The 24,870-nt window shown below is 41.2% G+C and overlaps 2 protein-coding genes across 9 annotated transcripts in view; one reads left to right on the forward strand and one right to left on the reverse strand.

Annotated features, from left to right (window-relative positions):
* The window catches only part of CIAO3 (cytosolic iron-sulfur assembly component 3), a 28,697-nt gene extending 26,227 nt beyond the window's left edge, over nt 1-2,470 (forward strand). For all 5 annotated transcript variants that reach the window (XM_072601249.1, XM_072601258.1, XM_072601265.1 and 2 more), the window contains exons 10-11: nt 560-717; nt 1,246-2,470. In XM_072601249.1, coding sequence (XP_072457350.1) covers nt 560-717; nt 1,246-1,484 — 397 coding nt within the window. In that variant the 3' untranslated portion in view covers nt 1,485-2,470. The remainder of the gene's footprint in view (nt 1-559; nt 718-1,245) is intronic.
* A 333-nt stretch (nt 2,471-2,803) lies between these two features.
* Nucleotides 2,804-24,870, reverse strand: part of HAGHL (hydroxyacylglutathione hydrolase like) — a 28,109-nt gene continuing 6,042 nt past the window's right edge. For 2 of the 4 annotated variants that reach the window (XM_072601319.1, XM_072601311.1), the window contains exons 3-9: nt 22,746-22,810; nt 16,312-16,429; nt 14,948-15,056; nt 14,527-14,630; nt 12,989-13,090; nt 10,685-10,764; nt 2,804-3,787 (exon numbers count right to left, since the gene is read on the reverse strand). In XM_072601319.1, coding sequence (XP_072457420.1) covers nt 3,622-3,787; nt 10,685-10,764; nt 12,989-13,090; nt 14,527-14,630; nt 14,948-15,056; nt 16,312-16,429; nt 22,746-22,810 — 744 coding nt within the window. In that variant the 3' untranslated portion in view covers nt 2,804-3,621. Of the gene's footprint in view, nt 6,732-10,684; nt 10,765-12,988; nt 13,091-14,526; nt 14,631-14,947; nt 15,057-16,311; nt 16,430-22,745; nt 22,811-24,870 lie in introns of all 4 variants that reach the window. The other 2 variants (XM_072601328.1, XM_072601334.1) reach the window with 2 other exon arrangements.

Here is a 24,870-nt window from a genome sequence, read left to right on the forward strand (position 1 = left end):
GAAGTAAGAAGCCAAACTGAAAGGGACAGACCTACCTGAGGGAGAAGAAATGAAGTCGAGACAGTAAGTATAGGTGGCTTTCCTCAGGAGTTTGGTGATTGTTTGAGAAGACAGCAACCAAAATTGGCATCTCTTGACTGTTCATTTAAATCGACCTGTGTGGTGTGCCCCTCTCTTTTCCTTCAGGGTTCACTTTGCAGTTTGTCACAGCTTGTTGCCAAGACAGGGGATGAGGACTCTTGATAATTACTGTCAGCTTCTCCAATACAAAGCAGGGCTAACCCTTCTGTATCAACCAGTTCTTCTTTGTTGCCATTCTTTCAATTTTCTGCTCAGTCTAATTCCAATCATTCCACATCTGCTAAAGGCATAGAGCGTGTTATAGGATATAATCCCAGACCTTGGGAGTTCATACTTTATTTGAAAAGCCACAGGTTGCCAAATTTCCTTATCAATCTGCCAAGTCCCTATTCCCCAATCTATACGGAAGATGAAATGTTCTGTGTGTAAACATAATTGATCACAAAGTTTCTTACATTTTTCTCCTTTTTCCTCTCAGAAACAAAGATTTCCAAGAAGTGACACTAGAAAAAGATGGTACAGTTCTACTTCACTTTGCATTGGCATATGGATTTAGAAACATTCAGAATTTAGTCCAGAAACTCAAGAGAGGAAAGTCTCCATATCACTATGTGGAAGTCATGGCCTGTCCATCAGGTAAAAGATTTTTTTACCTCTAACTGGATAGCATGACAACTGTACTGGCCCCTCCAAGACCTAATGGTTTCTTATGTAATTTGTATAAATTGGCAGTAATTAACTTCGGGTTAGGTAGGGAAGGAATAGTGGAATCTAGCTTTGGTTGGTGGGACTGTGCCTTTCACCATGACCAGCAGGGAGCAGTCGCAAAGTCCTGCTACAGAGTACTGCTGATTCTCCTTCCCGGAGTGTGGAAATGAGCCAGCCTGACCCTTCCAGAATCCCAGAAGAACAGGATTGAGGGTTTTCTTCATGTTTTGTTCTTTCGGGGGGAAAATAAGTTGAAGTAGAGTGACGACTGTTCTAAATGAGTCCTCGATAATTGTGGTATTTATTTCACTTTCTCCCCATCATCTTTACTTCACCTGTAACATCAAGCCCGTACATCTGTCGTTCTGAATGCCTTTTCCATGGCTGTAATTTCTTCCTCTAGCATCTTTGAAGCTGAACTCACTCCAAATTCATGAGCTTTTCTTTTGCATTTAGGCTGTTTAAATGGTGGCGGTCAGATCAAAGCCGAAGCTTTATCCAGTAAGGACCTTCTCCAGCAAGTTGAAAAGCTATATGAGATGGTTAGGGCTGTAATACCTGAGACAAGCCCAGAAATTAAGGAATTATATGAACAGTGGCTTAAAGGGGAGGACTCCAAAGAAGCTGAGAAAGCATTGCATACACAGTATCAGGCTGTAGAGAAGATGAACTCTGGATTTAACATTAAGTGGTAGAGAAGCAGTGTGTCCAGCACACAGTTTCTACTGAATGAGTAATAACACTCTGAAAACCAAAGGCTGCTCAAGCTGATAAGATTTGGCCCTGCCAGAAGAAAGCGTAATAAAGCCATCGTTCCTACTGCTCACTTAAGAAAAACAGACTGCTCGACTACTCCTGGATTGAGTGTTAGACTACATTGAGACAAAGGGGCTGTGAGGTAAAAAAGAGAAACCAGGTTCAAAGGTAGCTTTCTAGTTGGATGGGACAAGACATTCTATTTTATGTACCCTGGCATTTTAACCAAGGAGGTTAAAAACTCTAGATTCTCTCCCACCTCACTCAAAAACCTATTCAATCTAATCTTCATGTAAGTGATTTTGTAAACACTTCCATGTATTATGTGACTTGGTTTCTGTCACCAGGACCTAAGAGCCCAAGGATGATTTCATTAATTTTTAGGGGGGGTTTGTCTCTCTTATTTTTATGCAAGTATTATAAGATTTTCCAATAATTCAATGGTGCTAGCATCATTTTTTAAAAATAGATTACTAGCTGATTGACCCCAAATCTTAATGTAAAGCAAAATGTGAGTCCTAAGTCCCTGAAGATGTCTGTGAACTGGGAAAAATGAAAGTACCAGATGCAACTGAGGTTGTCTTGACAAGAATCTAGCCCTAATTCCTTGGTGTTAAGTCATGTTCTAGAACACTGAATTAAAGTCATTTTCTTAGTCAAATGATAAAACTACAAATCACCTGGTGTGAGAACAAATGGCATATTCAGATTCTTAGGTTCAATGTGTCAAGCATCTAACCCACTCAGATGCCTTAAGAATTCATCTGTGTGCTGCTGTCTCAGGTAAAACATAGTATTTATTTTTTACAATGCGTCAATGATTCTTATAGTCATTAGAATCCTTTTTCTTTATATGTAATTATGTTCCAAAATCTGCATATTGACTAATGAGCAATATTAAAAATCACCCCCTGGCATTTTTCCATTTCCTTGTTGTGAGCCTCTTGTTTCATTGTCAAGGTTCTGACTATAACATCTTAGGTGAAGTCCTCTAAACTGTACCTTCTGCACAGTGGGTCATGACTGAATTACTATACAGTTTTTTGCTTTTTTTTTTAGCTATGAGAAAGCCACTCAACACTTCTAAAGCATAAGTTCCTCCCTCTGACATTTTCTTCAAATTAAAAAAAGCTTTTTCTAAGCTTTATTTGAAAAAAAACCCACCATTCCTAAAAATAGGTTCTGCACAGTAACATGGAACTGGTTGTGAGCTCTCAGTGATATTAAGCACCTTTTTAAAATCAACTTGGCTTCCAAATTCCATTTTCCAAAATGGGTTTTATTTCCACAGACTTTCTTTACATATTATAGGCAATGCAGGTACAATAGTGATATGTAAGGAAAGGTTATAGCTTATGATTAAAACTAGATTTTAATACTTTTTAGAAAAAAATATGGCTGCAGCTGAGTGTAATGGTGCACACCATAGTCCCTGAGGATGGAGAAACAGGCTGGGGTGACATTTGACTTGAGAAGTTCTGAGCAGTAGGGCTAAAGCCAATCAGGTCTGCTTAAGTCTGGCACCAGCAGCGTGAACTCTCAGAAGAAGAGGGCCACCAGGCTGCCAAAGGAGGGGCAAACCAGCTCAGGTTGGAAAAAAACAGCAGGTTAAAGCCACATGAGTGGCTGCTGCCCTTCCGAGAAGGAAAAGCAATAAATTAGCAACAGAACAATAAATTTAGGGTTAGAGATTTCAGAGAGCATTTAATTCAACCCCCTAATTTACAGATGAAATTGAAGTAGAATGACTTGCCCAAGGTCAAACAGCTAGTAGGGGAGCCAGGCCTCAAACTCAGGTCTTCTGATCCCAGCTACAGGGTTCCTTCCCCTTTGAAATAATTCCAAATCAGATTAAAATCACAGCTTACCCAACTGCAAGAAGAAACCATCTACCAAGAAAATAGAAGATTCAGCCCCAAAATCTTATCAGCAGTAGGCCAAAATAAGCCCAGGAGAAGTTCTCCAAAGGATTAATCTAAAACAAGCAATGTACTACTCTAGGAATTCTTCCCAGCTATAGTGTTGCCAAATGTCAGGTGAGGTGGGTCCAATTTGCAAGTACTGGTTTTACTGGCTTTATTTCTTTTTCACTAAGGAGCCTAAGAGGCCCCACTCTAGTGCAAGCACTGCACGAGGGTCCAGTGGTTCCGCAGGTTTTTTGAAGTTGTCGTTTTCTGTATGTAGAACTTTCATGACCTCCACCGGATCCTTTTTCCCAGTGTATTTCTGGACAGATTCTTCTCTGCAATTAAAAGGTAGCATTAATTCAGTATGAATGTTAGAGATGTAAAATAATCCAATCAGGGTTCAGAAAGTGTTGAGATAGCAAACAAAATTGTGCATTCTGAAACACAACTTATATTCCTAGCATCTTTGAGAGAAATACAGGTGATTAAGTAAACCAGGACTATCCACAAAGGTCAGGGTGAATGGTAGTATAGACTCTGGAGGCAGGGTTTAGCTATGAGACTAGGAATTCACTAGTTTCTTCCATTGCTTGAGGTCACGCTGGAATCACAGATTATCCAACCACCAATCAGCAGCCAGATCCAATCTAACACTCATTGTCTATCCAAGCCTCACAGATCTTATATGTAGGATTTTTTGGTACCCTAATCTAAAACATAACACTATTTAAATTTCATCTTATCAAATTAAGCCCAATGTTCTAATCCTTGGATGAGCAAACTATAGTCATTCACCAAATCCAGCCCTGAACTAAAGGAGGGTTTAAAATTTTTTAATACAGTAAAACCATTTATAGATGTAAAAACCATTCTTGGCTCCGTCATACAAAAACAGATAGTGCACCACACAGGGCATATAGTTTGCTGACCTCTGTTCTACTTTATCAAATGTTTTTGGAACCTGGTTCTGTCATCCAGTCTGTCAACTATCCACCCCAACTTTGTATCTTCTGAAAAACTCAAGCATGCTGCCTATGCCATTATCTAAGTCAATGATACATGGCCCAAAGACAGAGAGATCCCTGGGGCACTCCACTAGAACCTCCCTCTAAGCTGACATTGGAAAATTGGCTACTTTTTGGACCCATTCATTCAACCGGTTCTGAAATCACCTAAATGCACACTGTCTTCCAACCAACATCCCTCTCTTATCTATAAGAATAGCATGCAGTTTTATCAAATATCTTGCCAAAATGCAAGCAGACTTACTTACTAGCCTGGTAGATAAGGGTGTATATAATGCCATTGTTTCCCCTCATCTAGAAGTCTAATCAAAGAAAATGGCGTTTGTGTGACATATTCTTGAAGTCATGCTGTTTTATTATCACAGCTTTCTTTTCTAACTGTTCACTCAATATCCCTTTTAAAAATATGTTGTAGAATTTTGCCAGGAATTAAAGTCAAAACTCTCTTGCCTAATTTGTAGACTGTTTTCTTTCTTATTTCAAAATCTATCTTGTGGCACTTCTCCCATTCACCACAATCTTAAAAGATCACTGGCAGTGGGACAGCAATTAAATTCAAAAGTTTTCTGTTTTTTCTTTTACAGTAGTACCCTGGTATTCATCTGATCCTGGGGATTTGAACTCAACAAGAGAGTGAGGTGCTCTCTATCTCCTAGAGTCTCAACTCCCTATGAGCCATTTTTTCTTTTATCCTTTCCAGACCAAAGATATTCCTCTTGGAAAAAAAAAAAGGAAAAGAAAATTAAAAGCTGTGTAGCTCCATGTTGTCTTCCATCATCATACCTATTTATCATCATCCCATCTACCCTGGCAGCAGCAGTCTTCCTGTTTTCTTCAATATAGCTTTAAAAAAAAAAAAAAAGACACCCTATTTTGTATTTCTTAGCTTTCCTCACCAACCTCCACCCGTTCTGAGCTTTAGCATTACTAATGCTCTACACATCTTCATAGCTGTCTTAAACCCCTGTAGTTCAGGGAGTTTCCCAGGTATCCACAGTGGTCTCTTTGGACAACTGCACCCTCTGTTCCTCAACAGAATTGCTTCCATTTCCATCTTTAGCATTTCGTTCTGGAGTCATCCCTCATAGGCTGACTTACCCAGTAGAATTTTAGGGTACAAAATCCTGACTCTAGGGCACACATCACACTGCCCAGCCTGCCTTCCCGCCTTCCCCACTCAGTCAGTTTCTCCTTATTTCTGTTCAGTGACCAGTCATTCCTTGGTGAGGATCAGATCCAGAAAAGGAGTTTCTCTTATTTCTTCCAACTTTTGAAGAATGGAACTGTCATGAGGAGACATCAGGGAATTCTTGGTTGCTCTCCTCTTGGCAGAGAGCTCCGGCAGACGTCCATTAACTGAAGAGCCTTGCTACCTGTGTGTGGTGGCTGTGCGCCGAGCAGGTGATCTGCTTCCTGAGCTCCTCATCCGGGTCCTGTCTCTGGTCACGCGGTCAGGGGTACGCCACCCTAGGACCCGAATGTGCTCCTTACCGACGACTCCTGATTCTGACGCCTGGATTTCCTCGGGTGAATGCATGGTCTTTAGCACATCACTCCTCTGCCCCTCCTTTTACCTATCCTACTCCGTTTAGATACGGAAGAGCTTGCCAGAGCCGTGTTCCGATCAGGAGTTCCATCCCACCAAATCCCAGCGATACAGATACGGTCAAATTGAGTTGTTTACCTTGTTTGTTACCTATGTCCTGTGCATCTGCATGAATGTTTGTTTGGTCATGCAGTCTCGGTGAAAGCCTTCACTGCTACTTCTCCTTCCCTGCAGTTACTCCACGGTACCTAGTTCACTTTGGATTAGATGTGTAATACTACAAACAACAACATTTCAGCTCCATCCCCAGCCAGACTGTCATTTCTGCATCTGAAGCTGTAGTCTAGAAATCAAAATCCCTTCCTCAGGATTCCCAAATCTGCCTTTCTCCTCTGAAGCCCCTGCCTTTTAGTCAGCAGCACGAAAGAAAATACCTCCAAGCCCTCAAGTTTTCAGTTTCTTAGCCAAGATTTCGTACTCTTTAGCAATGCTGTCTATATTCCTTCTGGCAACATCATCTTTGCTGTGCCGTTCACAAGAAGCAGGTAGTAATCAGGTTCAGCAAGTCTTGGGAGGTTCTTGATCACATCCTAAAGCACATGCTCCAGGAAGACAGAAGACTAAGGTGCTATTACTGTCAGGAAGACAGCTGTGTAGTCCTCAGCAGCATCTCTTCTTCCTCTAACTTTCTGGATTTTCTGATCATACCTATGGAAACACATCATGATTTCTTGAAGGGTAAGCAGCTGCGTCCTCCTCAGAGCACCCAACTTTCTTCTGTTTGGGAAGAATCCCATAACAGCAGTACAGGAAGACTAAACTAGCTCCAAAACCAAATCCTGCCTTGGAAATTGCTAAGCCTCTAAGGTGAAATTGTATTTAATAGGAATGTATGTGTAGAACCTATATAAGATTGCATGCCATCTCAGGCAGGGGGAAAAAACTAAGATATACAGAAGTGATTGTAGGACACTAAAAATAATTATTAAAAAAAATAAATTATTGGAGTTGGCTCAGAGGGTTTAGTTTTGCCTAGAGATTAAATGTGTTTATAGTTCTATTTGGGTGGCAGGTTTCTGTTAGTCAAAGTTTATCTTTTTTAATTTATTCACCAGCTATCTATCATTTATGTTGTACCACCTACAAATTCAATGCCTAGGAAATAAAAAAAGAGGCTTTTTCCTGAGATATGTTCAAATGAGTTCAAAGAAACACAATTCTGGATAATAAAACGATAAAATTACCTAAAAAAAAAAAAAAGAAATTTCCAGGCCTTAAAAACTCAACTCACTCCACACTTCTCAGTGCCTCTTCCCCTCCTTCCTAATCTCTTCTCCTTGCAATAAAGTAGTAGAGCATTCCTCTAAAGTCAGATGCTGATGAAAACACAAGGAAAAGGGTTTGGACAGTGGGCACAAGGGCCCAAATAGAAAGCATGTGGGTATGGAGTAGTCCATAGGAAAAAAAAACTGGGTGGGGTGGGGTGGGATGATGCAAACTCGATGTTCCTCGAATGGCAGCCAACAGAAACAAAGGTGATCTATCCTGTTGTCTACCTGCCCATGCTCTAGAAGCACTACTATGTCCATTTTTGAACACCATATCTTAGCAAGGGAACGGACAAACTGAAGCGTATCTTAAAGAAGAAACAGGAACTGGCTGCTGCAGTGGGAATGACGGGAACCTTGGGATGAAATGGCCACCCTATCTTAGAATTTGTAATAAATATCAACACCAAAAGCTAGCGTTCATATGGTGCTACACAGGCTTACGGAGATCTTTAAGATATGATCTCGTTATCCTCACAGCAACCCTGCCAGGGAGGTGCTATGATTATCTCCATTTTATAGATGAAGAAACAGAAAGATAAAGGTGAAGGGGCTTCCTCAGGGTCACACGGCTAGTAACAGGTGGAGGCTGGATTTGAACTCAGTGCTCTATACACTGCACCACCTAACTGCCCTGTGGAAAGTTGAGCATCTGATATGCACCCTAGATTTTGGGAGTGCAGATATCAAAGGGTTCAGGAAATGGCAGGCTGCCACACACTGAAATGCTGCAAAGGAATGCAGTCCAGGAGGAACTGGGAGCTCGTGAGAATGAAATTCTGCAGAAAAAGAGAAACAATTTCAATGAGGAGAAAAAAGGGTAGTTGTCTAAAAGAAGGGATGTGAATGCACTGGACACTCACCAACCATCTTATAATTTAAAAAAAGTCAAAACTATGAAAGCAAGGTCAAGCAATGGAAGATGGACACAGACAGAAGTGTGGCACAGACCTGTAAGAGCAGCTTCAGGAGTGCTAAAGCCTGAACAGAGGGAAGTTAAAGGAAGTTGTAGAGTACAAAGGCCAGCAGAATAAAGCATTGGAGGAGAGGGAAAACCTGGACTGGGAAAAGAGGATCAAAGAAGGGACAGGAATGTTGCTCATGGTGGACTGGACAGTGGTAACTGATGACACAGATATTTCAACACTTTATTTTGTTTTGTTCCTGAATGAGTGAATGAGAATGATTTCCTCTTCCAAGGAGAATAATCTCCAACCTAGAAAGGACAGAATAAAAATGGCTAATACGGAACAGACGCCCAAGTAACGTAACATTAACTACCCTTAATGGGTTCAAGTCACCTGGTCCAAATGAACTACCCCAAGCTACCACACTGACAATGTGACTGCTGGGCCACTGGCAGTGAAAAACAAAGGTGCCCCTGGCCTAGAAAGGACAAACATCCTGATTGTTTTAAAAGGGGGGAGGGTCGGAATTAGGTGTGCCAACTATAAACTAGTGAACTTTGACTTCTATTCCTGGCAAAATCCCACAACTTCTTATTAAAGTTGGTGGAAAGCTAGGAAAGGAAGCGATACTCCCAAGAAGTAGAAGAGCTCCCGAACAGGTCAGGCCACACTAACCAGATTTCCTTTTTGTGATGGGACTTCTAGATCACAGGAGCAAGACAGATACACTTTACCTAGATTTAAGCAAAACGACAAAACCAGGCATGCTTTTCTTCTGCATGAGGAGAAATGTGGACTCAGTAACTGAATCTGATAAGATGAGCCATAATAGCACCTGAATTTGAAAACTCTGCTTCACAAGTATGAGATGGGAGAAGGCTGGCTAGGAAACATTCAGAAAAGAGATCTGGAAGTATGGACAGCAGGCTCAACATGATATGGCAACCAAGACCTCTGATTTCACTCGAAGAGGAGACTCCCGGTGGGAAAAGTTCCTCTATCAGTCCAGACTGAACACTGTTCTTCAACTCAATCTTAGAGAATTTTCCTGGGTAAGTGACTTGCCCAAGGTCACACAGCCAACATGTGTCAGAAGTAGGGCTTAAACTCCCATCTCACCTCCAAGGCTAGCCTTCTCCTCCACAACACTGCCTCTGTACAACCTTAGGCTCCATTAAAAAACACACAGCACTCAGAAAAGGGAAGGAAATAGTCCTGCCTGTCCTCACTGAACTACAACTGGGATATGGTATTTACTTCTTGTCATTACATTTTAGGAAGGATATAGATGAGCTGGAGATTGTCCAGAGGTGTACAGCCAGGATGGTGAAGAGTCTCTCAAGCTCATGCCATATGAGGACTGACTGAAAAAACTAGAGATGTTTACCCTGGGAAAAGTTGGTGGAGGAAGAGAGAAAACAGGAAGTAACAAGGAAATAGATCTCAGGTCAATTCAAGGAAGAACTTCCTAACAATTATTCTCCAAAAGTGAGATGGGTGGACAGGCATTAACGTGAGGCATTGAGTTTTACTGGAGGTATTCAAATAGAGACAATAACCACTTATGGATGCTATAGATTGAATCTGCACTTGGGGTGAAAAGTTAACCTAAAAGGCTCTAAAAGCATCTATGATCTAGAGAGCAAGGAGAAGACCAAGAAGAGAAGGAGATTATGGGCTGTGCTGAGTTTGCACAGATGTAATAATTTCCTCAAAACACAGCCCTCTCAGTCCTTTCCCATTTTACAGTTCTATGACCATTATTTTTCAGGTTTACTGAACCTACGCATGACAAGTTCACGTACCCAGACAAAACTCCACACATGTGACAGAGTAGAGCTTCAAGCTTTATGCTTGGAAATTTGCTGAGCCCAACTGTCTCCAGTATCAAGGATACCACTTAGTTCAGCAAACGGTCCCAAAAGATATCACTAACTGGCCAAATTATTGTCAAGAAAAGACTTAAGCCCTAAGAAAAAAGAGAGCCCAGCTACTTGCCACATGGCTCTCCTACCTGGAAGTTTTCTCATTCTAAGCATACTGTCTGTTCCAGTGTGAATTTTCTCACTCAGCTACTAAGCTGACGTTCCTGGGCCTACAACAACCATGATGAAAATCCCTGGAACAAAAATGCCATGATTTTCCCATAAAAGCTACACATTTCTGAAACTAAAGACAAGTGTTTTTCAAAACAGGATTTCAACTAAGAATATCTGGTGCTGGATTCAGAAGTTCCAGCAGTCCCTGGAAACTTAAGAGAAGGGTTGAAGGTAGAGCACCTCCCTACAGTAATAAGGCTCAGTTGTGGGGAGGGAAGAGGGACAGAGGAAGAGGTCAGAGTAGAGGACAAGGCGCCATGTACACACATGTAATATGTTCCATATTACAAAGCTGAAGCAAACCCAATCAATGAGAAGATACTTACACTACTCTCAGGAAGGGATTATAGTGAAACTCCTCTCCTAGGGTCGAAGGCACTGTGGGTATGTCGTCATCATCTCTAGCCTGGAACAATAACAGGTTCAATGATGACTTTTTTTCCACATGTCATATCACATTTAAGTTGTTATCAAAAAAGCCAAAGCAAATTGCAGGCACAGAACCAGCTACTGTAGGTACTTTGTAAAGAATGCTCAGTTCATCCTTCTAGCTTTCTGGCTTTCCTTAGAAGGAAAGCAGCCACACATTCATTTTGAAGAAAAGCTGGAAATCACAGGAATCTAAGTTTAGCCTCCACTCCTTTCACAACACAACAGCCCCACGTCCAAAAAGAGAGACAAAAAGGAGTTAATGGCCATGGACTACTACAGCCCTATTAGTGCCCAAAGGGGAGGACAATGAAAATGGCTAATGGGTCCAAGAAAGGCTTGGAAATACCCCCAGCTCAAAGCAACATCAGATGAGGGGTATGAAACATCATTATTGTACCATAAACCCAACACAATATAACAGAAATATACTAGGGGCTAAATATGGTATAAGGGCTGGTATAGAGTTGCCTCCTAAGTGGCTGATCCAGCTCAACACACTAGTATTGGGAGACAAAGCAAAAAGAATTGGCAGGAAACAAGGGCTAAGAGAAGCAAAAACCAACAGGGTAACAGAAACTGAGATAAAGGAGCTGAGGGGATTTGAAGATCAAAAATTCTAATTCCAGAAGACAGAGGAATCATCAAAACACTGAAGGAATGAAAGAAGGGAGAAAGAAGATAGGCTAGAGGTATCCTGGTAGTTATGAACAATTATCAAATATTAGGGTATTCACATAAGCTGACATAAAGCTTGTTAACAATTAGCAAGGCTTGAAAATTCTCCTTTGCCAAGGCTCTACTCTGAAACTCCTTATGGCATGAAGGTGACCATGGTCACCGCTGTCTCTCAAAGGAGAAATGGAGTTCAAGCACTGGCTTTATGTAGGGCTTTCTGGATAACTGTGTCTGCTATCCAAGGACTAACCAATGGAGCCAAATGCAAAGAGGCTCCCCATCAAGTGATTACTTTCTTCTACCACAACAACTCATTAAATGCCTATTAAAGTCCCTAATGGAACAAGTTATGATGAACAGGGATTATAAAAAACTCTTGTTGGTGCTCGCTCTCCTCTCCTCTGAGAGACAATGCGTGAAGACAGCATTTCTGTGGGGCACCAGGAAGAACTTTCTGCTTGGGAGGTAAATTAGATTCTGATGGCTACCACAAGGAGGGAAACTTCAGCCACCAAGGCTATGACTTTGAGAGGGACTCAGATTGCTGGTGGAGATACTGGAGGACATCTATTGTGTCAGCTTATACAAAGGAAGGGACAGTCAAGGCTACATGCCCTAATCTCCTGTCTCAAATGTCTAACAATCATTAATATCCCTATTCTGTTGCAGCAGGGTCAGTGTACTAAGGACCAGAAGAGGAAGGTATCCTCCACAGGAACCCCAAATGAGAGAAAGCTGATCCTAGTAAGCTGAGGAAACTCATTCCAATTCGGGTCATCATCTCTTGACACTAAACGTCCATTAGTAATTTCACAGAGGAGTTACAGTGCCAGCCAAGCCAAGAAGGATGAGCTTGATTGAAAGCAAGAGCCCAATTGAATGGACTGACCATGTCCTGATAATTTCTTTGTAAGATCTCACCCAGATTTACATCTGGATTCCTGATAGGCCAGCCCCAAAAAACCCCTTTCCTTTGAAGCATTGGGTTGCCAAGGGCACCTGTCCCTGAAATGGACCATTACTATGGAGACGAGCATCCCACTCAACAGAGGAAGACAGGGAGGAGCAATGATAAAGCAATCTTTTATCCAGGTGTTCCTGAGATAGCAGTTGTTTTGCTTTATTTCTACAAAGTGAAAATGAGAGAGCTGAAATATATTGTTGTTTATTTCCCAGTGTTCCCTGAAATAAAGACCTAGGAAATTTGTCACTACCATCTTTGAGAAGCAGCTCTAAAGTGTTTTTGCAAATAGCTTACATATTTTTACCTGAGTTCTTAAAATCTTAACAAATTGACCAGCGTGCCTCCTTTTTTAGGTATTTTGCCAAGTTTGGATAATAAAATGAGGCTGGTAGTTCTGACTTGTAAATGCCAAAAGGTTATATTATATAAAATAAATTTCTTTCCCCATTGCATTTTCTAAGTCCTCAGTTTCAAAGCAGGCTTGCTTAACACCTCTACTTACTTCCTCCCAAAACTGCCTCGATGCCCCATTTATCTTCCCAAATTCTGTAATACTTACTTTGGCCCAAGCCAACTTGGTTTTCACAGTTTCATTATCAGGCTCCACTTTCAAAGCAAATTTGAGATTCCTGACAGTGTACTCATGCCCACAGAACACTTTCTACAAAAGAAAAGGAAGAGATGTTTAGGGTTCCGTAGTGCCAGGATTTTGCCCCGGCACATCCAGCCAATGGAAGGATGTTCCAATCCACACCAATAAGCAGCTCAGCTGGGGACAATGAGGTGGCACTTCAGCCCAATGTCTGTCATCCATGCAGATAGGTTGGAATTTCCCACACCTTTTGTTGACCAATAACTATAAGTCTCCATCCCCACCAAATCTCAATCTCTCAATCTCTCTCTCTCTCTCTATCTCTCTCTCTCTCTCTCTTTCTTGCCTAGATTAATCACACAGGGGATCAAATGGCAGTATAGATTAAAACCCAAGACTAAAGTATTCCAATATTTAACGCTATAGGTCTAGGTAACACTTCTAACCTTGGGAAAACTCTATTTAAATCAATTACTTTACTCCTGTTACATGCACTTAGCTCCTAACCTCAGTCACAGGATGACCTCCAATCCTGGTCCTAGATGAAACCCTAATCCTAGCCACAGACTAAATCCTGCTTCTAACCCTTATCTGACCCTTAATTAACTTTGCCACTTACTCCCCCACCCTGCTCCCAAAAATATGTTGTCCATAAGGGGAAACAGGTGAGAAAATATGGCTGGCTCAAGACAGCCTATCTCCACGGTTGGAGACATGCTTCAGAGAACAAATCCTACTAAGGAATTAAAAGACTGGTCCATAATTTTTATAACACAAGGCAAAAGTTATATGGGATATAGATGAATGTAGCCAGCTATTTGGTCTCCCAAGAATACTCCAACTTTGGAATAGTAAACAGAAAAGATTAAGTACATCATTATTATTTGGCTATCTAAGAAACAGTATTCCTAGATACAACTAAAGGAAGAATGGATATTAATCATTTGCTTCAATCATGACAAAGAAGTGGATTTTTACAGAGTTCCAAAAAGGTTTTAGGCCTGGACAGGAAGGCCCCATACTCAAGCTATTTCATTCTCTTCATTTTTTCTCTATTTAATGCATCTCTTGAAACCCAAGGGCAAAGCACCTAGCTTCCAATTGTGGGCAGGTATGAAGTTAGCTAATCAAGGCTCTGTTTGCCATCCATGCCTGACAAACCTAAGTCATCTGTCCTTTACAGACACAAACTAGATGAACTTTGTCATCTCACTAGATGAAATGACCCCTACAGATTTAGATTCTACCCCCTTACTTTCCCTGAGTTCCATACTGTAGGGTCCTTTGGGATTGATACTACATTTCTGTATTTTATCCCAGGGGCCTGGAAATATCAGTCCCCAATCAGGTTCTCATTCAGTAAGGTCAGTGAAACCAAGGAAACAGAAATCAGATAGCTCATCCCCAGCTCTACCTAGCCTCCCAAGGGCGAGAAGATTCAGATTCCGGAGGAAAAATGTACTAAAATGGCAAGAGTAAAAAATGAGGGAAGGGTGGGTGCTCACAGTTTCCTTGGGCAGAGTCCCCAGTGTTTCATTGAGGCTCCGGTACATTTGTTCTGCTGTCCCTTCCAGGAGTCGACCACAACCACCGATGAACAAGGCATCGCCTGTTCAGGGAAGGAGGTTGAAAGTTCTTTCTAGTTGCCAGGGGAAAGGAACATCACGGAAAGTGACACAATACAGAGAAAAGAGACACACAGCCACACACAAGTCCAGATGGCAGGAGGTGGACAAAATTGTCATGCTATGTCTGCTGGAATGGTCCCATCAGGACAGGACACCCACACACATCAGCATCAACCAAAGGAGAATGCACAGGGAATGATGCCAACTACAAACCCAAAGGAAAACCAAAGTGCTCCCCCCCATTCCTCATCACCCTGGCTCCTAAGTCTGTGCAACACAAAGAAGCGCCTCCGGGTACCTGAGAACACAGCTGGAGCATCTGGACAGTTGTCTTCCCACATGAAGTAACACATGTGGCCCCAGGTGTGGCCAGGTGTGAGCAAGCACCGCACACAGATGGCTCCAAACTGCAGAGGGAAGGGAAAGGCCAGGAAATTGCCTGGAGCCTTGCTAGTTTTCCCTCCCCTTACCCTGTCACCCCTGCCCCAAACCCTGATGGGTTCCCAAGTTGCCTGAGAGTATCTGTAACCCCTATGCCATACCCTTCTTCTAGGTACAGTATCTCTCTCACTTTCATGGTAGGAGGTCAGTGGCAAGGGCCAAATTCCACCATAGACCCAGTGCAAGGGAAAGAGAAGGATACCCAGCAGAAAGGAAAGAAGACTGAGACAAAAATTTGCGTCCCCTGAATACCTCACCTGGGAGCAATGGCAGGTTTCTGAAGACAAACAAAATGGTATCATTCCCCCTAATTTCCAGAACCCATTCTACAGAAAAGGATAAACCATGAAGCTTTTGGTCTGGCTGGTCTTAGAACGCAGAATGTTGGAGTAGGAAGGTGCCTTAGAGATAATCTAGTCCAACTCCTTTGTTTCCATAAAGAAAATGAGGCCTTCCTACATCAACTTGCTCAAGATCACAAGCTGGTATCAGAACTGAGATCCAATGCTGTTCCCACTGGACCATACTGCCTCCAACTGAAATCATTATTCCAAGAGCAAAGAGAGCTAAGCTCATCCTTCTATCCTGAGATCTGAGACCTTCTTTAACAATGAGATCTCACCAACTTGTTACAAGGCTCTATGATGCCCCGGCCTGGCCAAAGCTTATCTCAGCTGCCTGGGCTTGAGGCAACAGTAAACTGTCTCTTTTTTGCCACATGGTTCTCCACAAAGGAATGATAGAAATACATAAGAACAGAATTCATGCGGTTTATCCAAGGTCACACAAGAAAATGTGAACAGGAACACAGAGTCTTGGGCATCCAGTCCATGGTCACTGCCCTTACTCTGCACTCTTTCATGCCTTTGGGCAACTTGGCTGTACCCTGATGTGCATCATTCCTTTCTGTTTTCCAAGTGTAAATCCTATCTCCCTGAAAAGACTGAGCCTCATCTCTCTCATTCAGTGTAGTGAGATTCAAAAGTGGTCATGCTAAGGGGCCTAGCAGTGACTTGCTTGTTGTGTGCCTAATAACTCCTGGTCCCTGCTTCCCGCCCAACAGCCTAGTTAACCCTGAAGTTTCCCAAGACTAAGCAATGGGGGGAAGGTAAGGTGGCACACTTTAGGCACAGGACATCTGAGAGGAGGAAAGAAATAGTCAAGAAGGTAAGGACAGAAGGGAAGAGCTGACTCTGCCCTGTCCCCGGACAGCCACAGTACCTTGAGCTCCTGGTTGTGAGTCAACTTGTGCGTCAAGGCACCAATACGTTCATCAGCACCATACACCCGAAGCCCTGGACACAGCTGCACCAGCTCCTCATTGCCCCTGGAATGATCCCTGGAAGATTTCAAGGACCCCTGATAAGGCATAATTCTCTGCACTCCACCTTCCCTTCCCCCCAGCTCCAAAAACCCAAATGGGATCCTGGATCCTAGAGAACAGAATGAGAAGAAATGGGTAGAAGTGACTTCCTATCATTAGAATTGTCTAATTGGCAGGCTGAACTGCCTCAGGAGAGTGGTTTCCCTATCACTGGAGATCTTTCAAAGACATGCTGAATGATCATTTATCCGAAATGAAAGAGTTCCTTGTACAGGTTCTACTACAGGGCCTCTAAATGTTCCTTCCAACTACAGTTATCCTTTCCACATCGAGTCTTTCCTCACTGTAGTTTCACTATATGGTGGGTCTGCATAAGAAATTAAATGGGAATTTGGGGGAAGTTTTGCAGACGCTACAGAGACAATACTGGAAGTCCAAGCAAACACAAAGAAAAAGTTTAGGAATTCAGAAATCCATAAGATATGTACAGTATTATATAATATCAACATATTTTATCTTTTAATACCAAAATAATTCAGACTTCTTTTCTGGTACAAAGGGAGGGCCAAAAAATTTTATATGAATTTTTGAGCTTGCAGGGGTGCCACACCCCTAACCCCCATAATACAAAAGGGATAACTATATTATGATTATGAGAAACTGTGATACTATGAGACAAGGAATTTCCCCTACCTACTTTCTGCCCAGTCCTGTTCTTTATGTCTGCTTCAGGGCCCCGAGAAAGATGATCCCAAGGTGCCAACACATACATGGATTCAGAGATATACCCCAACCTGATCCATAATTGCCATCTCTCTTGAGGTTTGTCCTAGCACCTACCTTCTTTTTTCTCATGTACACCCATATATATGTACACACTCCATGTCATAAGAATAGATAGGTTTCTAAGGTTAGAGGTAGAGAGGATATTTTGTATGGTTTGGTTTTTAACAAAGGAAAAACAGAAAAGTGGTAATTGTTCAATTACATTGACATAGTGTTCTTTGATTCAACAAATTTCTTTCTTCATAACATTGCTGTGGACAGATAGTTTAGGTCCTATTAGCCCCGTCTGATATGAGGAAACAAAGCCTCAATGAAATAAAGTGACTTGACCAAAGACATCAATATTAAGTGTTAGAACTGGAGTTGAACTAAACTCTCTCACTCCATATCTTGAACTCTTTCCACTCTACTGCCCTGGGCTATTGACCTAGGTCACACAACCAATGTGATATCAATTATACATGTGTAGTTATATAAAACATTTCCACGTTACAAAAAAACAAAAAAAAACTTAAAAAACTAAAAATCAAGAAACATAAAGTAAGAAAGTACGTTTCAATCTGTACTCAGAGATCATCAGCTCTTTCTCTGGAAATGGATAGCATTTTTCATCATGGGTCCTTTGGAATTGTCTCGGATAAGAATTATCAAGTCTTTCATATTTGAACATTGCTACAATATTGCTGTTACTGTGTGCAATGTTCTCCTGGTTCTGCTCACTTCACTTTGTATCAGTTCATGTAAATCTTCCTAGGTTTTTCCAAATCCATCCTGCTCATCATTTCTTATAGCACAATAGTATTCTATCACAATCATATATCACACCTTCCTCAGCCATTCCCCAACTGATGGGCATCCCTTCAGTTTCTAATTCTTTGCCACCACAAAAAGAGCTGCTACAAATATTTTTATACATATAGGTCCTTTTCCTTTCTCTGTTTTCCTTGGAATACAGACCTAGTAGTAGTATTGCTGGGTCAAAAGGTATGCAAGGTTTATAGCCCTGTGGGTGTAGTTCCAAATTGATCTCCAAAATGGTTGGACCAATTTACAACTCCACCAACAGTGCATTAGTATACCTGTTTTTCCACATCCCCTCCAGAATTTGTTATTTACCTTTTCTGTCATGTTAGCCAATCGGATAGGTTTGAAGTGACATCTCAGAGTTATTTTAATTTTCATTTCTCTAGTCAATAGTGATTTAGAGCATTTTTTTCATGTGTCTATTGATAGTCTGGATTTCTTCTTCTGAAAACTGCCTGTTCATATCCTTCGATCATTTGTCAAATAGGAAATGGCTCTTACTTTTATAAATTTGACTCAATTCTCTACGTATTTGAGAAAAGAGGCCTCTATCAGAGAAACTCGCTATAAAAATGTTTTCTCCATTTCTGTTTTCCTTCTAATTTTGGCTGCATTGGTTTTGTTAATGCAAAAACTTTTTAATTTCATGTAATCAAAATTATCCATTTTGCTCCCCATGATCCTCTTTATCTCATTTGGTCATAAACTTTCCTTTTCCATAAAGCTGACAGGTACATTTCATCATGTTCCCCTAATTTGCTTCTATCACCCATTATGTCTAAATCATGTATCCATTTTGACCTTATTTTGTTATACAGTGTGAGATATTTGTCTATGCCTACTTTCTGCCAAGTTGCTCTCCAGTTTTCCCAGCAATTTTTGTCAAATGGTGAGTTCTTGCCCCAAAAGCTTGGATCTTTGGGTTTGTCAAACACTAGATTAGTATGGTTATTTACTACTGTGTAGTGTGTACTTAATCCGTTCTACTGATCCACCACTATACTTCTTAGCTAGTATCAAATTGTTTTGATGACTACCACTTTTGTAGTTTGAAACCCAGGACTGCTAGGCTCCCTTCTCTCATAATTTTTTTTCATTGATTCCCTTGATCTCTTGATCTTTTGTTCTTCTAAATGAATTCTGTTATATTTTTTTCGAGCTCTATAAAATAATTCTTTGGTAGTTTGGTATGACATTGAATAAGTAAATTAATTTAGGAAGAATTATCATTTTTATTATATTGGCTCAGTCTGCCCATGAGCAATTAATATTTTTCAAATTATTTAGATCTGTATTTATGTGAAAAGTGTTCTGTAATTGTGTTTATATAGTCTCAGGGTTTGTCTTCAAAGACTCCCAAGTATTTTATGTCTGATATTATTTTAAATAGAATTTCTCAATCTCTTCCTGCTGGGTTTTGTTGGTCATATATGGAAATGCCTATGACTTATGTGGGTTTATTTTGTATTCTACAATTTTATTAAAGTTGCTAATTGTTCTACCTAGTTTTTTAACTGATTCTCTAGTATTCTCTAAGTATACCCTTATATCATCTGAAAAGAGTGAAAACTTTATTTCCTCACTGTCTATTTGTATTGCTTCAATTTCTTTTTCTTGTCTTATTGTTATAGCTAGCCTTTCTAATACAATACAGAATAATAGTGGTTATGATGGAAATTCTTCTTTCACCCCTGAACTTACTGGGAAGGCTTCGAGCTAATCTTCATTACAGATAATGCTTGCTTTTGGATTTAGATAGGTAATCCTTATCATTTTAAGAAAGGTTCCATTTATTCCTATGTTTTCTAGTGTTTTTCCGTAAGAATGACTGTTACATTTTGTCAAAAGCTTTTTCATATGATTTTTGTTGTCTTTGTTACTAATCCAGTAAAACCTTAGCTTTCTAGCCAAATCCTTAAGTAAAGTCTCTCAGATCCAGACTGGCACATTCTGATTCTCTTTAAGCTAGGTATACCCAGTACCAGCACTAATGACAGCCACATGCTTGTGGGTCCAGATGAGAATTGTACCTAGTCTTCAAAAGATACTCAGACAGATGATATGGAATTTAACTATTTGGAAGTTATTTTGCAGTTCTATAATCCCAGGATCATCCTCGGCCAATCCAAAAGCCCCTTTATTGCCATGACAGGCAGATTTGGCTGTTCCTCACTTGGTTAACTACAATTCTCTTTCTCTGATCACCAGTCAAGGGAAGAAAAGAAAATACCAGAAAAGTACATATGTATTTCCCATAATCTCAAAATAATTCAAGCTTACACACAGGTTACAACTAAAGATGTCCCACCCCAGAACTCTAATTTCCTTGGACCTGTCCTCACTTTACTTAGAGAAGCAAGGGGCACCCACAGGACCTGTGGTTTATGGTTTCTTCAAATGGCACCACAGCATAAAAGAGAGCTGGATGCTATCCTCTGGGCTTTAACATTGACTCAAGGTCAAGCTTTCCCAAGGATGAAAGATTCATAGAATTTCAAAGTATTCCTGACAGGTGGTCCCTTGGCCTTTCTTGAAGACTCCCTCCCAGTGAGGAGATTTCATTATCTCTAAAGATCCATCCCATTTTCTATCTTATATTGAGTTAAAATGTACCTCCCCATAACTTTCACTCACTGTTCCTAATCCTGTCCTCTGGAGTCACATAGAATAAATATAATTCCCCTTCAACACATCCTTATTAAGCCACTTTGGATCCATTCTTCATTCTCTGCAACATAAGGATCCCAGGTTTCTTGGTATCACAGAGGCTATCTGACCATTTTTCAGGAATGTTATAGTATCTATAACATTGGATCACTACTTAGGGACCTCTCTGAGGTCTCTTCCAGCTTTGAGGTTCTACGATCCTACAACAATTTAACAACTCTTTCCCTGAACAAGAATGAGAAAATATAAAAAACAACAATAATAATGCCATAAAGGATCTAAAATCAAAAGGAAATAGGTAAGACAATGATGAGGCTTGGGGAACTGGGAGTGTTGGTTGGGGAGAGATGGGGCAAAATATAGATTGGAAAAGTGTGAGTACCAAGCAGTGAAGAGATGATCCCAAAGGAAGGGGGACAGGGGGAATAACATCATAGAAATCACTGAGATTCAGTGAGATTGGACTCCTATTTAGAGTACATCTCTGGATGAGTAAACTTTGTTTAAAAGGAACAGACAATCAAAAAAGAGGACAAAGGAAATTTATATTAAAAAGAAATACTTAGAAAAGAAAATCTTGTAATAAGAGGAAAGAATATGATGGATGTCATGCAGGTGAGATTAACTGGGACAAAGCAGAAGCAACAGTGTCAAAGGTGTATACATACTACAGACTACCTGAACACAGGAAGAGTTTGACACATAAACTTTGGTATCAATAATAATGAAGAACACTTCAATTATCCAGACATTTTCTAGTTCTCTCTTTCTTCCCCTCCTTTATTCCCTTTCCTTCCATTTCTCTCTCTAACATTAAACTTCTTGGAAAAAAGTCTTATAGCTTTTAAACACCTTATACCTGGAGGTATAATCTCACCAACTGTGAGATTTTTGGGATTTGGGTTCAACTCTGAATTATTAGTATATTTCCATTCTTCATTATTTAGGCCTTTTGTACATGGATAACAAACCAAGTCAAAGTTCCAGCCATTCAACCTCCTAAAATTAGGAATCTGCAATACTTAAACCTGAGAAACATGACTCGTACTCTGGACTTTGTGTTTAGGACACAGTTATGTAACAAGGTATGGGTTCACTGGAATCACCAATTTTTCACGAACTCACTTCCTCTCACTCCTAAGCCCAAACTTTGACCTTTGATTATACTGGATTGGGAAGGGCAGTATAGCCAACTGCAGCATTTCCTTCCAGACATGGTATTTTTGTAACCAATAATAATGCCAAATGACATTAATATAGCCCTTTAAGATTCACAGAACACTATTCCTAGAATAATCCTGTGAGGCTGATCATGTAAATGTTATTCCCATTTTACTGACAGAGCAACTGAGGCTCAGAGGGGGTAAATGACTTGCCCTATCCTAGTGTCATACTGCCCAGCACAGTGCCTGGCACTTAATAAATGTTTACTGACTGGTAGTAAGTAGCAGGGTTGGGACTTACCCTCAGGTCCCCTGTCTCCAAGCCCAGGGCACTTTCAACTTAACTCCACAGCTTATTCTCCATCTCCCACAGCTGACTCCCTTTTTCCCCAACCAGTGAGGTTTGACTTTCAGATACAAAATCAATACAAGGACAAGTACAGTAATGATGGCTATTGAGGTGCTGAATTCCCCAAAAAAAGAACCTAAGATAAGCAGCTAATGAATCTGTACATCAGACCCCAAACAACTGGGACCCACATCTGCCCTTCATCTAAGACAACAATGTCAAGTTCCTCTCTGAAAGATACAGAGAGGTACAAAATGGAAGAAAATGAGTATTTATTAAGAGTCTCCTGTGTGGCAGGCACTGTGCTTAAACACCTTTACAAATATTATCTCATTTGATCCTTACAACAACCCTGGGAAGGAAGTACTGTTATTATTCCCATTTTACAGTTGAGAAAACTGAGGCAAATGAAGATCAAGCATTTGCCCAGATCACAGAGCTGGTTTTCCTAACTCTATTCACCATCCCACCTAGTCGCCTCTAGCAAACCTAGACTTGTTAATGGTCTAGGACTAGAAGACAGAGGTGAGGAACAATCTTTAGACAAAGGGAAGTCCTTTACCAGTGATGATGAGTGGTCAGGATGGCTGTCAGCTTCACTTCCTCCTTCTTGACAATCTCCAGCAACTGAAAGGGAAATGGGATGTTCCTGAGAAAGAATCAGCTTCCTCCTGAGCTCTGCTCAAGGACCATATTAATCAGCAAGAGATGAGGGCATTGAGGGAGTAAAGGAGCCAAGGCTTAAGGCTATAGGACTAAGGAGGAAGGAACATAGTTACACATAATTAAATAAGCCTGCTCCAAGTCATACAGAGCAAAGGGCTGACCTTAAAGCAGAGCAGCCTATAGATCTTATCCCTATATAGGTTAGTGGACAACAACTGATGAAGTGATGCTAAGGAATTTCCCAAATCCCTTCTCACACAGAGGAACCCTGACAAAGAATCCTTTGGCACCTGCAGGAAATAAGAACTAGAACCAGCACTGATACATTCTTGTAAGTAGAACCGACCAGCCATCCACCCAAATGGCCTTTGCCACCATGAAGTATAAGCCTTCCCAAGAATCACAGTCACAATATCCAAACTGAAAGGAACCTTGGGGATTAATTAATCCAATATCCATATTTTACAGAGGAGGAAACTGAGGCCCAAAAGGGTTAAATGACCTCTGGAATGTCACATGGCTATTAAGGGGCAGAGCTGTGACTCAAAGGTACATCTCTTGCTCTTTCCATTATCCGTGACTTCTGGAGCTCACTGATTCCACCCTTTGTGCCTCTGAGCATGATCTCAGTTTAGGTTCAGGCAGAATATAACAAAGTCTCAGGCTTCTTAGTGAAGCAGCAAAGACCAATTAGGCCTGAAACTAGATGGAGAATTACAGCAGGCACTATCCCAAGTGAGTCTAGTCAGAAGAAGAAGAGGGTTGCTAGGCAGATGACAAGCACTCCTTGGAAAAAGTACAGCCCATCCCCCAGACAACCTTGAGGCTTCTGTTTCATTTAAGGAAAGTGGTTAAAGGAAAGCTACTGCCTTTGAACATTTGTCAGGGCTTCATTCCCTACAATCAAAAATAGTTTATCCCAGAAGTTCCCTAAATCCATCTAGCCCTTGCACAGCTAGTAATGAGCCAATATACCTCCTCCCTTCTACCTTTGGTATCACACACATACATACACCCTTCCACTCGGCTGGAGTTGGACCTTGGGAGGATCAAAAGGCAAGACATGACAATGTAGAATAATGAGTCCCTCCCTGAGGCAGGCTTGGAGAAGAGGTATATAAAATTATGAACCTGAGAGAGAAGGAGAGAAGGGGCTGGAATAATAGAAGGATTTGATAGAAAGCTTAGGCAATGGTAGGCTGGACTGCCTGCCAACCAAAGCTTCTAGGCCTACACCAGGACTGTTCTAGTTATATTTGAAAGCAGTCTGAGGTAGTGACCATGGCTGGCAGGCACAGGGCTAGCTAGCTCTCTCAGCTTCTTTCCAAGGCCCAGACTCAGGTCCAGAATGACTTAAGTTCTAGCTGGGACTCATTTCCAAGTGTTCTCCTCCTGCTTCTGCTCCTGCAATCGACTGACACCTTTTTGCACTTGTTTCTCTTTAAAGTTGTTTTGTGTCAACAAGTCTTCTTGAATCTCTGCCTTTTGTCATTGTTTCTCAGTGCCCTCTCCTTGACTCATAAACATCAGGTCAGCAGCATTTGACAACTACAAGATACAGCATAAAAAAGAGGAAGAGCAATTCTCAGGCACTGTCTCAAGTATGTCCAGTCAGAAGAGAAAGTTGCCAAGCAGACAACAACAGATGCCTCCTTGAAGGAAGCATAGCCCATCCCTAGACAATCTCAAATCTCCAAAGAAAAGCGTCAAGAAATTTCTCTCCACTGAGGACAGTTTGGTGACCTGGCAACCGCTCTAAGCACCATTTTGTTGTAGAAGGGTGTATCTCACGTTCATGATCCCTAAAGGGCATGGCTACAGGGCCCCTAGCTGAGTCTCTCCAGGGCTTTGAGAGTGATCAGCAGGAAGGATCAAGAGAGGGTAATTATCAGTAGAAAGGTCAGAGACACAACAAATTGTCCCCAATCTCAGCTTTGTAACTTCTACTTTCTCCATTACCACAGAAACCCTGGCCATACAGAATGTCAGCAGTGACCTTAAAGGTCATTTAGTGAACCCCT

This window comes from Notamacropus eugenii, chromosome 1, assembly GCF_028372415.1.
Source record: "Notamacropus eugenii isolate mMacEug1 chromosome 1, mMacEug1.pri_v2, whole genome shotgun sequence".
In the NCBI taxonomy this organism is placed as follows: Eukaryota; Metazoa; Chordata; class Mammalia; order Diprotodontia; family Macropodidae; genus Notamacropus; species Notamacropus eugenii.